This window comes from Perognathus longimembris, chromosome 3 (assembly GCF_023159225.1).
Source record: "Perognathus longimembris pacificus isolate PPM17 chromosome 3, ASM2315922v1, whole genome shotgun sequence".
Classification (NCBI taxonomy): domain Eukaryota; kingdom Metazoa; phylum Chordata; class Mammalia; order Rodentia; family Heteromyidae; genus Perognathus; species Perognathus longimembris.
The window spans coordinates 42790394-42804353 of NC_063163.1; the positions used below are offsets into that span (position 1 = coordinate 42790394).

The 13960-nt window shown below is 39.8% G+C and overlaps 1 protein-coding gene across 1 annotated transcript in view; it reads left to right on the forward strand.

Annotated features, from left to right (window-relative positions):
• The window catches only part of Cysltr2 (cysteinyl leukotriene receptor 2), a 29240-nt gene extending 19662 nt beyond the window's left edge, over positions 1-9578 (forward strand). Inside the window, exons 2-3 of the mRNA XM_048340817.1 lie at positions 6292-7336; positions 8984-9578. Coding sequence (XP_048196774.1) covers positions 6330-7304 — 975 coding nt within the window. The 5' untranslated portion in view covers positions 6292-6329 and the 3' untranslated portion in view covers positions 7305-7336; positions 8984-9578. The remainder of the gene's footprint in view (positions 1-6291; positions 7337-8983) is intronic.
• Positions 9579-13960: the final 4382 nt, after the last annotated feature.

Here is a 13960-nt window from a genome sequence, read left to right on the forward strand (position 1 = left end):
CAGTTTAAGAACTTTTCTTTCTTTGAAATATTTTGTCTGATTATCTGGACTCAGTCTTCCTAGGATGTATGTATAAGAAGCAAATCCCCTTTTGATAAGATAACCATTTATTTCTAGACTGACAAAAAGAGAGGAAGCAGGAAGATGGGGAGGAAAAGTGACCAGTTTTAGATGAATATGAAATTAATGCTGAAAAAGCCTAAGTATACTTCCTCTGAATAGAGAAGGAAGAAGTTTAATATACAGAAGAAATAGATTTCAACATATAACATACAAAAGAGTTATGTTAAAATTGGAGTCATCGCTTGACAGTTTTATCAATTGGCCTAATATAAGAGCCCAAAGAAATCCCTGAAGAATGGATTTCAAGGAAGAAGCTTCTGTATTTCCAGATCTTTTTTTAAAATTTTTATTATAAAACTGATGTACAGAGAGGTTACAGTTTCATACGTTAGGCATTAGATACATTTCTTGTACTGTTTGTTACCTTGTCCCTCATACCCCCCTCCCCCCTCCCCTTTCCCCCCCTGAGGTGTTCAGTTCACTTACACCAAACAGTTTTGCAAGTATTGCTTTTGTTGTTGTTTCTCTTATTTTACCCTTTGTCTCTCAATTTTGGTATTCCCTTTCAATTTCCTAATTCTAATACCAGTACACACTGTTTCCCATTCACTCAGATAAGATTACAGAGATAGTGTAGATACAATCACAAGAAGGTGATACACGAACATCATCAATAGTAGAAACTACAGATACACATGGGATGTTGAAAGTAGTTACAACTGTGATATAACAATCATTTCCTCCATGCCAGTACTAGGCCTGGCTGCTATCCCCTAGTTTAGTTCCATTCAAGGCAGGCACTGTATGAGTTAAACCACATTTCCTCTTCTGGCCTTTTGGCAGTTAATTGGATTTTCTTGCCTGGGGCAGCTTTGAACCTCAAACCTCAGATCTCAGCTTTCTGTGTCGCTAGGTTTACAGGTATGAGCCACCTATATCTGGCTGTCTCTCCAGCTTTTGACAAAAGCATCTCTCTTACTCAAACAAGACACTCTCTTCTTGGTTTCTCCACTTTTTGTTGTAAAGAGCCTCTCAAGCGAGTAATCTTTATATTACAGTCTCTCAAAGTGGTTATTACAGCTGCAGCTTGTCCCTGGGGAGACTGGCCATGGCAGATCTGAGGGGACACACCAGCACAACAGTGAGGACACCAGGAAGAGGGCCAGGGCCACCCTGAGGGGCGCCCCAGAGCCTCCACAGTCTGTAAAGATGGCGCTTGCCATCAGAGACTTCGTGTCTCTGGAGTTTAGATAAAGCTCAGTTGCCCTCAATCCTCAATCAGAGCTGAAAAATGAAATAAAATAGTTCTCACAAACCAGGTGCCGATGGCTCATTTCCTATAATCCTAGCTACTCAGGAGGCCGAGATCTAAGGATCTGGTTTGAAGCCAGCCCTCACAGAAGAGTCTATGAGACTCTCATCTCCAGTTAACCACCAAAAAGCTGGGAGTGGAATTGTGGCCCAAGGGGTAGAATGGCAACCTTGAGTGGAAAGCTGAAGGACAGCACCCAGGCACTGTGTCCACCCCTCCCCCATGTAGTTCTCATGGTCACAAAGATAGGCCAGAGGACAGCCTTACAAGTTTTGCAATGATGATGCCTAGTTAATAAAGAGGACACTTTGTGCATAGAATGCCAATCTTGAGCTTCAGCTGCTGACTTGCAAGGACTTTGCATATTCATTTCCTTTCCAGAAGATAGGGTGTGTGTGTGCATGTGCGTATGTGTGCGTGTGTGTGCGTGTGTGTGTGTGTGTGTGTGTGTGTGTGTGTGTGTACTCACTTGAGTGCTTTGAAGATCACTTAAGAATTATGTTATTTGAAAATGGGAGCATTTTTTCCCCTTTCTGGTTTGTGTGACTTTCATTTTCTTTTGCTTTATTTTACTAGATAGGATTGGTTAAGAGCTCTGGGAGTAAGTATCCTTGTATTATTATTGATCTTTGGGGAGGAAAGCCTTTTGCCATTTAGGATATTATCTAAAGTTTTTTGCACATACTTTCCTTCAAGTTGGAGAAGACTCCTATATTCCTGTTTATGAAAGTTTTGATTATGAATGAGATTTGATATATGATTTTTTTATCGATTGACACAATCAATGTAATTTTTCTTTCTCCAGTTAACATGGATTAATTATATCATCTGCTTTTTTGAATATTGAATCCATTGAATAAGTCTACTTGATAATGGTGTATTATTCTTTTTAATATATTAAATAATCATATTTTACATCTTAATCATACTTTACATCTTTATTCATAAGGAGTACCAACCTATGGTCTTTTGTTTTATTTTGTTTCATGTTATCTTTGTTTGGTTTTGGTATGAAAGTAATTGTAGCCTCAGAATAATTTGGGAAGTGTATTCTTCTTTTCAACTTTGGAGAGAGAAAGTATGGAATTGATATCAATTTTTTTTATTTCAACAGTTGGTAGAATTCACCATTGAGGCCACCTGAATATTTCTTTAATTTTTAAAAAATTTTATTGTCAAAGTACAGAGGGGTTACAGTTACATACATTAGGTAGTGAGAACATTTCTTATCCAACTTGTTACCCCCTCCATCATTTTTCTCCCACCTTTCTTCCTCCCCAATTCACCCTCCCAAGTTGTACAGTTAGTCTACAACATATTGTCTTGTAAGTATTGCTGTTGCATTGGTTTGCCTTTTACCCCTTGTCTCACAATTTTAATGTTCCCCTTACCTTCCCTAATTCAGATGGACATATATAAAATACCCAGGGTACCAGAATCAAATACAGTGACAACAGGGGCTAAATCATAAGGAAGATGGACAGAAGCAAAAAGAAATAATTTCACATAGTATGTATGTTGAGGATAACAGCATAAATGATAAACCATTTGTTTCCATATTTTGGAGATCATTTCTCTTAGCATCATCTTCTTGATCATTTGGTACATCCTAGACATATACTAATTATGGGAGACCATAGAGTTTTTTTTTTGGATCTGGCTCACTTCATTTAGTATGATTTTTTTCTAAGTCTTTCCATTTTCTCATGCCATCTGAATATTTCTTTTTGGAGAGTATTAAGAATTTAATTTCTTTAATAGTCTAGCCAAATGATATGCTCCATTTTGGGCATATTGATATAGCTGTGTTTTATGAACATTTGTCCATCTCCTCAATTGTTAAATTTATGAGTAGCGTTATCATTTTTTCCATGTCTAAGGTACTTTTCCTTAAGATATCCTGATATCTTGTTAGTAATTTTTGACTGTTGTATTTTTAATTTGGTCATTCTTTCTAGAGGCTGAGCCATTACATCAATCTTTTCAAATAACCAGTCTTGTCAACTATTTTCTGTATTTTTTTCTGTTTACATTTCTTGACTTCTGCTTATTCTCATTATTTCTTGCTTTGCTTTCACTTGTTCTGTTGCTTCCATTTTTAAAAAATGCCTTGAGATGGGAGCTTGTATTATCAACTTGATGCTTGTTTATTTTGTAATATATGCATTTAGTTTAATACAGCATTACTTTCACTGTGTCTCCTAAATTTTATTATATTGCATTTTTGTTTTCATTCAATTAGATACATTATATGCTTTCTCTTGAAGTTTCTATTTAGGCCCATGCATAATTTAGAATTGTGTTGCTTCATTTCCAGATATTTGGATATTTTCCCATTATGTTTTTGCTGTTATTTCTGCTGTTGATTGTGGGTTAGAGAGCACACTCAATACGATCTAAATTCTGTTAAGCCTGTTGTGGTTTATCTTGTGTTCCCAAGATGTGGTTTACCTTGATATATGTTCTGTGGGTACTTGAGAAGAATGTGTATTTTGCTTTAGTTGGAGGAGTGCCCTATCCAGGTCAACTAGATAGTCTTGGGATAGGGTGGCTTTAGTTTTCCTATGTCCTTGGAGAGTTTTTTTGTTTTGTTTTGTTTTGTTTTTTGGCCAGTCCTGGGCTTTGGACTCAGGGCCTGAGCACTGTCCCTGGCCTCTTCCTGCTCAAGGCTAGCACTCTGCCACCTGAGCCACAGCGCCCCTTCTGGCAGTTTTCCATATATGTGGTGCTGGGGAATTGAACCTAGAGCTTCATGTGTAGGAGGCAAGCACTCTTGCCACTAGGCCATATTCCCAGCCACCTTGGAGAGTTTTTGACAATTTTCTCTAACAAATGTTGGGAGAGGATCTTAAAGTGACGAGCTGTCTCTTTCCTCCCCCGCCCCCACCTGTCTTCTTCTCTTTCTCCCTCTTTCCCTTCATCCTTTTTTCTCTTCCTCCCAACCTTCAGTTTTTGTTCCATATCTTTTGCAACTCTATTGTTTGGTGTATATTAATTTAGAATGGATATGTCTTGGGCTGAGTATATGGTTTAAGTGGTACAGCACCTACCTAGCACAAACAAGGCCTCGAGTCCAAAACCAAATTTTGTCAAAATAAAGGAAGAAAGGAAGGAAAGAATTGGCATGTAGTATATCTTGTTAGTAGATAAATTATTTTATTATATAATGTTCCCCTCTATCTCTTCCAAGTTTGTTTGCTTTGAAGTTTACTTTATCTTGCACCAATCAATAGAGCTATGTTGAGTCCCTTTGATTGGAGTAATATACGTTTTCATTCTTTTACTGGTGGTTGAAGGTGTGAGTATTTTAGGTGAGTTTCTTGTAAACTACTATAGTTGGCTCTTTCTTTTCATATTATCATCTGATAATCTGTCTTTTAATTCATATATTTATCTTTTATGTAATTATTAACATATTAGGGATATGGATCTCATGTCATTTTTCACTTTTGATTTCTATTATGTTTTCTTTTATCCTGCCTTCACGTTAGCTTCCTGCACTTAAAAAAATTCCATTTTGAGCTGAGTGCTGGTGGCTCATGCCTATAATCCTATACTAATGAGGCTGACATCTGAGGCTTGTCATAGTCCAAAGCCAGCCCTGATAGGAAGCCCATAACTCTCTTCTCTCCAGTTAACCACCAAACAGCCAGAAGTGGAGCTGTGGCTCAAGTTATAGAACAGTAGCTTTCAGCACAAAAACTCAGTGTCCAGGCCCTGAGGTCAAGCCCCAGGACTAGCACACAAACAAAAAAAATCCCATTTTGATTCATAGCAATTTTTGGTGTCTATCTTTACAGAGCTTTTTAGTTGATGCTGTAGTCATTATATTACAATGTAATATTATACAAACATTAATACAGTCTATTAGTGTCATCATTTTACCAGTTTAAATGAGATAAAGAAACTTTATGTTGCTTTACATCTCTTTATCTCCCCTCCTGTAAAACGTAGTTATATAAGTAGATTATATTAAGCATTTTTATTTAAACGGTTATTTTCTCCAAATATGTTTAAAATCATATTAGACAATATGATTGTTTTTATTTCAAACATCAAATCAAACATATACTTAAAAAGAGAAGGAACTGGGCATCAGTGGCTCACACCTGCAATCCTAGCTACTCAGGAGACTGAGATCTGAGGAACATAGTTCAAAGCCAGCCCAGACAGGAAAAGTCTGTGAGACTCTTATCTCCAGTTAACTACCAAAAAGCCAGAAATAGCACTGTAGCCTACAGTGATAGAGCACTAGTCTTGAGTACAAAAGCTAAGAGTTCAAGCCACAGGACTGATACACACACATACACACACACACACACACACACACACACACACACACACAGAGAGAGAGAGAGAGAGAGAGAGAGAGAGAGAAAGCCTACCATGCTTACCCATATTTTGCTTACTACAGTTTTTTCTAATTCATTTCTGTTTAGGGAACTTCCTTTGTATTGATCTGCTGTAAAAACTCTTAATTTTCTATCATCTAAAATGTCTTTATTTCTACTTTATGCTTGAAGAGTATTTTTTTTTCTGGAGATAGAATTTTGAGTTGGAGAATTTTTTTCTCTAGCACTCAAAACGTGTCATACCACTTTCATCTATCTTCAGTAGTTTCTGGTAAGCAATCTTTTGTCAGTAGATTTAGGCTGCAGTATCATAAGTTCAAAATTTCCCCAACTTTGAGGCTCAGATCCAGTCAAACAAATGACAGGTTAGCCTATATTTTCTAAATTGGGAAATGTATCATGAAATGTAAAGTATCATGTACTAAAGACTAAACCCAATAATCTTCAGATTGTGTTGCAAAGAAAAGCAAATCTTCCTCCTGGTTTCACTACTGCATACAAACATATAATCATGAAGAAGGGAATACACGGGTAACTTTTTGTGTCTGTTACTTTCTGTTACAGCGAGGAGAGCAGGCCTATGCCTCTACCTCCCTTCAGCTATGTCTGAAATGGAACCAAATGGAACCTCGAACGACCACGACATGAACTGCGTGATCGAAAACTTCAAGCAAGAATATTACCCAATCATATATCCAATAATATTTATGTGGGGAGTCTTGGGAAATGGCTTTTCTGCATATATTTTCCTACAACCTTTTAAGAAGTCGACATCTGGGAATGTTTTCATGCTCAATCTCGCTATTTCAGATCTCTTGTTCACAATCACTCTGCCCTTTCGGGCTGACTACTATTTAAGGGGTTCCGACTGGAAATTTGGGGACGTGGCCTGCAGAATTATGTCTTATTCCTTGTATGTGAACATGTACACCAGCATCTACTTCCTAACTGTGCTGAGTGTTGTGCGTTTCCTGGCCACCGTCCACCCCCTCCAGTTCCTCCACATCACCAGCATCAGGAGTGCCTGGATTCTGTGTGCAGTCATCTGGGTCTTTATCATGGCTTCCTCCTCAGTGCTTCTGAAGAGTGGCGCAGAGAAGAAGGGCAACATCACCTTATGTTTGGAACTGAATCCTCAAAAGCGCGAAAAGCTGCTGGTCATGAACCACATTGCCTTGGTGGTAGGCTTTCTGATACCATTCTTCACACTCACCACCTGTTACCTGCTGATCATTCGGGTCCTGTTAAAGGTAGAGATTCCAGAACTGGGCCTGCGGGCTTCTCACAGGAAGGCTCTGACCACCATTGTCATTGCCTTGGTCATCTTCCTATTGTGTTTCCTGCCTTATCACACACTGAGGACCCTCCATCTGCTCACGTGGCACAAGGACTCGTGTGGAGATTGGCTGCATAAAGCTGTGGTCATCACCTTGTCCTTGGCTTCTGCCAACTGCTGCTTCAATCCTTTCCTCTACTACTTTGCTGGGGAGAATTTCAAGGATCGATTAAAGGTTGTACTCAGTAAAGAAGGTCTACAGAAGGCAAAGATGAAATTCAGACTTCCTATTTGTGTGTGAATGAAACAAGCAAGATTGTAAGATGTTATTAGGTAAGGTTCTTCATAATTCTTTTTGTTCACCATTCACTCATTCTCATAAGTATTGTCAACATTTAATTGACTTGTCTTTTGCTGCTTCTCCTTCTCCTTCTCCTTCTCCTTCTCCTTCTCCTTCTCCTTCTCCTTCTCCTTCTCCTTCTCCTTCTCCTTCTCCTTCTCCTTCTCCTTCTCCTTCTCCTTCTTCTTCTTCTTCTTCTTCTTCTTCTTCTTCTTCTTCTTCTTCTTCTTCTTCTTCTTCTTCTTCTTCTTCTTCTTCTTCTTCTTTTGCCAGTCCTGGGGCTTGGACTCAGGGCTTGGGCACTATCCCTGGCTTCTTTTTTGTTCAAGGCTAGCGCTCTACCACTTGAGCCACAGCACCCATTTCTGGCGTTATCTGTGTATGTCTTTTGTTAATAAGACCAATCTCAGACGTTTCACTACATATGCCTTCATGTTTGAGTCTAACTGACTCAAACATAGATGTGGTGAAAATTTCTTAGAGTCATGCATGCTGCAATGTCCAATTTGGGGGAAAAAAAAAAACAAGTGCACCTTGCTTTTTTTTAATCAGATTCTGTAGCTACTAGGTGGCTGAGATCTGAGGATTGCTGTTTGAAGCCAGTCTAGGAAGAAAATTAATCAACAAAAAGCTGGAAATGGAGCTGTGGCACAAAAGGGAGAGTGATATCCTTGAGCAAAAAAGCTCAGGGACAGCATGCCAAGGCCCCAAGTTCAAGCACCAGAACCCACACAAAACAAAGCCAAAACCCCTTCCTACCTTCATTGTAACCAGGGTCCTAGGCCTAGGGCCCAACCTTGGGGTTTCTAACATGTCCAATCCAATTATAGAAATGAGGAGTAGTAAAGATTAGAGAAGGACTTTTTAATGGAAAGAGGATAGAGGGGATTTCCACCCATTTTTAGGGTACTGATACGAGATTTCAGTTTATATAGAGGGAGGATTGGGGTAGTGGGGGTGAGGTATGCTATACTTTAGCAATCCTGGACAAAGTGCTGCTTGGCTGATTGCTATCTCCATTCTGGTTCTGTAAGGGGTTTCATAGAAGCATTTTTCACTGTCATGACTTGAGGGATACAGTGAGCCTCCTCCTCATAGATGATCATCCTCATTTGGGTGTAGTGTGGGGGGGCTCTGTGGGGGCTCTGTTGTTCCTTGAAGGGAGGGATAGTCCTGTCACACTCTGCATCCCAGGGAGAGAGACTCAGAGCAGAGGAGATAGATGCAAAATAGATGCATAACTTGTAGTCAGAGTGAGGTGTCAGTGCCTTTTAGCTAAGGAAGTTTCTCAGCACCTGTTACAACACCATGCATATACCCCTCCTTATCCTCACATGAAAACAAATGTTTTCTCTTAGAATATGTTGACCCTTCAACAAGCTGGGAAGGAGTTTGTGCTCTAAAGATAGGAGTGGAGCCTTCTTACTAAACAAAGATCCCCAGTGTCTCTCTTATTCTGCTTCTAGAATGGTGACAGGAAGAAGGATATCAAGACAGGACTCTGGAACCTTCTATCTGTGGGGAAATAGCCATGTCCTAAAGAAAAGTCCCTACCATGAAAAACCCTCCAAGAAATGACATGCTCAGTAAAGACATAAGTCCACATTTTAATTTTTTCATTTCCCTTCCACTTTGATCAGAAAGCTACTGGAGGAGGTACGTCTTCAACACAAGAGATTAAATCAAGACAGAGGAAAACATGGCAGCTCTGAACCCAGCACTCTGACTCCAGGGAAAAAGGAGGAGCATTACCAGGATATTGGTGTGCACATGAGTGAGAAAGCAACTCGTGCAGATTAGAGCAAAATCTCCAAGGACTCTTAGAGGGACATTGCCAGGAAAGACAAGAAACCAATGATTCACACAACTTGAGAGGAGTTTTGATTTCTTTTGGTGAGCTTGGGATGAGTTGGGGATACATATATAGGAAAATAAGCAAATAAGAAGAAAATGCAGTTATGAAGTGCTACAAAAAAGGTATTGTATAAAGGAAGGAATATACCCACAGAACACTATGTGGCTCAGCTATGAATAATATTTACATAGAGAATGATATGAATATAGACTTACTATGAGATACTCCTCCCCCACCAGGAAATGAGGGAAGAAGGATGTGCAGGCATGGGGGAGAAGTATAAAAAGCCTGAGTTCTCATCTTCCATCCAAGAGAATGCATGTTAACTAATGCATATTAACTACATTGATGAGTAGCTGTCCAAGCAGGTTGCTTAGAAACAGGATAGAACTATCAGAAGAAGCAGCAAAAAAAAAAAAAAAAAAAAAAAAAAAGGAATGAACAGCATTGTGCTTGGATGGAAGTGGAGGGAAGGAGGATAGAGTGGGAATTTCTCTTCATCTTAAGAACCATATAAGTGTCTAATTCGTGAATGTGCATTGCTGAAATAAAATTAAGTTAAAACTCAATTCTAGAACTCAATTTAATTCCAGGTTATTAAAGGAAACAACATTGGTGAAACACACACACATAGAGGGGGGAGAGAGAGAGAGAGAGAGAAAGAAAGAGAGAGAGAGAGAGAGAGACTTTCAATGACTTACTTTTCATTTTTCCAAAATGTTTGCTTTTATCCAGCTAGGAAAAGGCTCTGGTTTGGTGAAGAAATGTTGTCCCTGAGTAAGAAAACAAACAGAAATCTTTATTTACCAAAGTGAAGGCCAAGAGCACCCTGGGGGTTTAGACATGGCTTGCTTTTTGTTTGTGTCTCCTCGAGCAAATATATAAATTGTTTAACTGGGAAAAAGAATCTTTGTTGTACAAACTTCGGTAAAACTTGTATCTGTTTTTTCATTGGGGACTGAATATATGTAGCTATGTTAAATGATCAATTCTCGGTTTTAGATTTAATAATCGCAGTATAGTCTCAAGTATAGAAGTTGTTAAACTGGACACAAATGGGTTGGAAGAGAAGATGTGGCAAAAGCAATGGATTTCCATGGAGAGTTCTTCTTGGAAAAGGGTTTGATAATGGAGAAGTGGGGAAAGAAGGGGAGCAGAGGGAACCTGGGGCGGGGGGGGGGGGGGGGGGGAGGGTGGGGACGTGGGAGGAGGGGAGTGAAAGAGGTGAGTGCTTCTTACCAAAGTCACTCCATTCCCAAGTACACGGAAGCAGCTATCTGAGGATAATGAAAGCCACATTTCAATGCTCTAATGAGCAAGTATTGGCCAGATGCTGGTGACTCACACTGACAATCCCAGTTACTTAGGAGGCTGAGATCTGAGGATTGCAGTTTGAAGCCAGCCTGGACAGGAAAGTCTGGGAGATTCTTATCTCCAATTAATCACCAGAAAACCAGAGGAGGTGCTGTGATTCAAAGTGATGGAGTGCTAGACTTGATCGAAAAAGCTCAGGGACAGTACCTGGGCACTGAGTTCAAGCACCATGACCAAAAAAAAAGAATTGCAACATTATCACAAACATTGAGAGAGGTGTGTGTGTGTGGGGGGGTTGTTTTCCTTGGGGGTTAGGAAAAGGCTCAGAAAGGTTAGCTGTATAATAAATAAGCAGAGGAATGGAACTCTAAACCAAGGGACCATCAGCTCTCCACCCTCTGTATCCCAAAGGCAGGGAGACATAGCAGGGCACGCTGCACAAAGAAGCTGCCATGTATGTCAGTGGAACAGTTTGGACCAGTGGCTGACCACTGGAGAGGTCTTCCTTGTGACCTTTGTATAACGTTAAAGCTAAGGACAAACCATCTGTTGTATAACTCTCAAATTGAGAAGCCTTTGTAAAAACCAAGACTACATTCCCAACTCGTCTGATGGGATGAATGCCTAAAGTCTATAAAAATTTGTTATTACAGTTAACTATGATGGCTATGGAGCCATTTTGATTTGAAGGGCCCATAGATTCTTAATTCACAAGATATTTCATACAAATAAAAATGTGTAAATTAAGCTAGGTATAGTTTCACATGCCTAGAATTGCAGCTACATGGCCAGGCAGGGACCAAGAGGATAATAGTTCAAGACCAGCCCAGGCAAAAAGCTAGCAAGGTCCCATCTTAATCAATAAAGCAGGGTATGACTATACATACTTGTGGTCCTGTGTGTGTAGGGGGCCATAGGTTTAAGGTTTATGATCTGAGAATGGGCCTGGGCAAGAACATGAGACCCTACCTGAAAGATAACTGAAGCAAAAAAAAGGACTAGAGTTGTGGTTCAAGTGGTAGAGCACCTGCTTAGCAAGCAACTTGACTAGCAAGCATTCAAACAGAAAAAAGTTTACCTTAAAAGAGTAACATTGTTGCCTCTGACCTTACTCCCTAGAATGAACAGTAAAATATTAATACCGTCACAATAATTTCTACATCCCTGATATAGGGAGCAACGTTAGCCTGAATTTCATCTATCCAACTTATTCTTCTAATGCTGCCCTCAAACTAGTTTGTTGTCAAATGTAAAGATCTTTTCCCCAGCCTTAATAAGACCTCTGACTCATTAGACAGGATTGATCACAATTTGTTCTTGTAACACTTTACTGATGTAGCCTTTGGATGGGATAATCCTTTGGTTTTCGTTCTATACCCCTGTATGTAAGTCTTGGGGCAGTCTCTGATCTAGCCACATCTGGATGGATACATTTTGTTTTGTTTGACAGTCCACCATCAGTGAGGGCCACAGGCTATATTGGAGTTCATTTCTACTAGATTCCCATGCTCCCATGTTAATATTTACTAGCCATTTTCTGGAGTTCAGTTCTATCTAATTTTACTCATCCCACTAACCAGAGATCCTGGTGGTAGGAACATTAAAAATAATTTTTAAATTATCTTTAAGGAATTCTACAAAGGGGTTTCAGTTCCACATGTTAGTTTATGAGTACAATGCATCTTGATCCATGTCACCCCTTCCATAATTCTACACCTATCTTTACATGACCACTGGTTTGTTCTCTCTACAAACTTGAATATCTTGGTGCCAACTGATTTGTAAGTCTGACAATGTATGTGTCTCCCTGGGATCCTTTGCTACACTCTTTGGCACAGTCACTTTCTTCAGCTATTCCCAGTAGTCTGTACCCCACATCTACCCATTCAAATATAGACTTTTGTTGGCTATAAGATAAGAAAAAGAATTTTTTCCAACTTGGGTTTCCAAGGGATGGCTTTATAATTATTTGAGCCACACCTCCAAAATTAGAGCTACATTTAATTCCACAAGTGATTTTTACTGAGTAATACACCAGTTGTGTCAGATACCATTCTGACTGTGGTAAGGCATCAAGATGGAGTCTTGAAGGACCCAAAATACACACATAAGACATGACAGTGTAACTCACGAGGTCATAGGTTAACGAGGTACACACACACACACACACACACACACACACACACACTAGTAGAGTACAGAGAAGGAAGAATCCTAGTTGAAGCACAAGCTTTGTGAAAAAATGAATTGCATTCCTATACCACATGGTGGTGCCTCTATTAACAGCAGAACACCTATGTAAGATGGTGGCCCTGCAGACCATGTCACTTAGCATCACTGTAGCCATCTGGGTTTGTTTTAGTACACTCCATTTACACAACTACAGCATCCTCTAATGACCTATATCTCTGAGATCTGCCTCAAGGCAAAATGCAAATCTGAAAACATAAAAAGAAGAGAATGTTCTGAAAAGGACTCAAATGGATAGACAGCTGCTCTTACTTCTGACATTTTCCATCGATGTGTCCTTGGTAAGGACTTCATTCCTCATTTGTGATTTGAGAATGGTGGTACCGACTCCATCTTGCAAAGCGGTCCTCAACACAGGATAATCTGTAACTAAATACACTGAGGAAACCACACAGAAATTCAAGCTATATAGCTTACTTGGTATTTTGTATAGATAGGAGTTTTAATGAATCAGATTACTTTTCTTTTGTGTGTTGGCACTGGAGCTTGAACTCAGGGTCTGGGTGCCGTCTCTTGGCTATCTGGCTTGAGGCTGGCACTCTACCACTTGACCCACAGCTCCAGTTTTGGCTTCTTAGTGGTTTATTGGAGAGGAGAGCCTCACAGACTTTCTTTCATAGGCTGACTTTGAACTGTGATTCTCAGATCTCAGCCTCCAGAGTAGGCAGGCGTGAGCCACCAGCGCTCAGCCAAATCACATTTTAAATGGCCTTGGGGACCTTGTCATACATAGAGTAACCAGTAAATTTTTGCTTAAAGCAAATAATCCTTTTATTTAAAGTCCTTCCCTAGTTTATTCTTTGTATATATTTAGTTAAGTACTGGTACTGGGGCTTGAACTACTGAACACTTAACTTTTTTACTCAAAGCACTCTACTACTTGAGCTACAGCTCCACTTCAAGTGTGTGTGTGTGTATGCTCAATGGAAGATAAGAATCTCACTGACTTTCCTTCCCAGGCTGACTTTGAACTGTGATCTTCAGATCTCAGCTTCCTAAGTAGCCATGATTACAGGCATGAACCACCAACACCAGGCTGTTCTTTGAATTTGATGCTTGCTATTTTGAACATTCTGAAAATAGTGCATGCTGATGTTCCCACGTCAGAGATCACAGCTATCCTGTTGCGCCTAAGTAGTGATGGACAGAAGGAGCTGAGAAGTCTGTGTTCGTTTGGTGATGAGCACAGGAGCTTGGC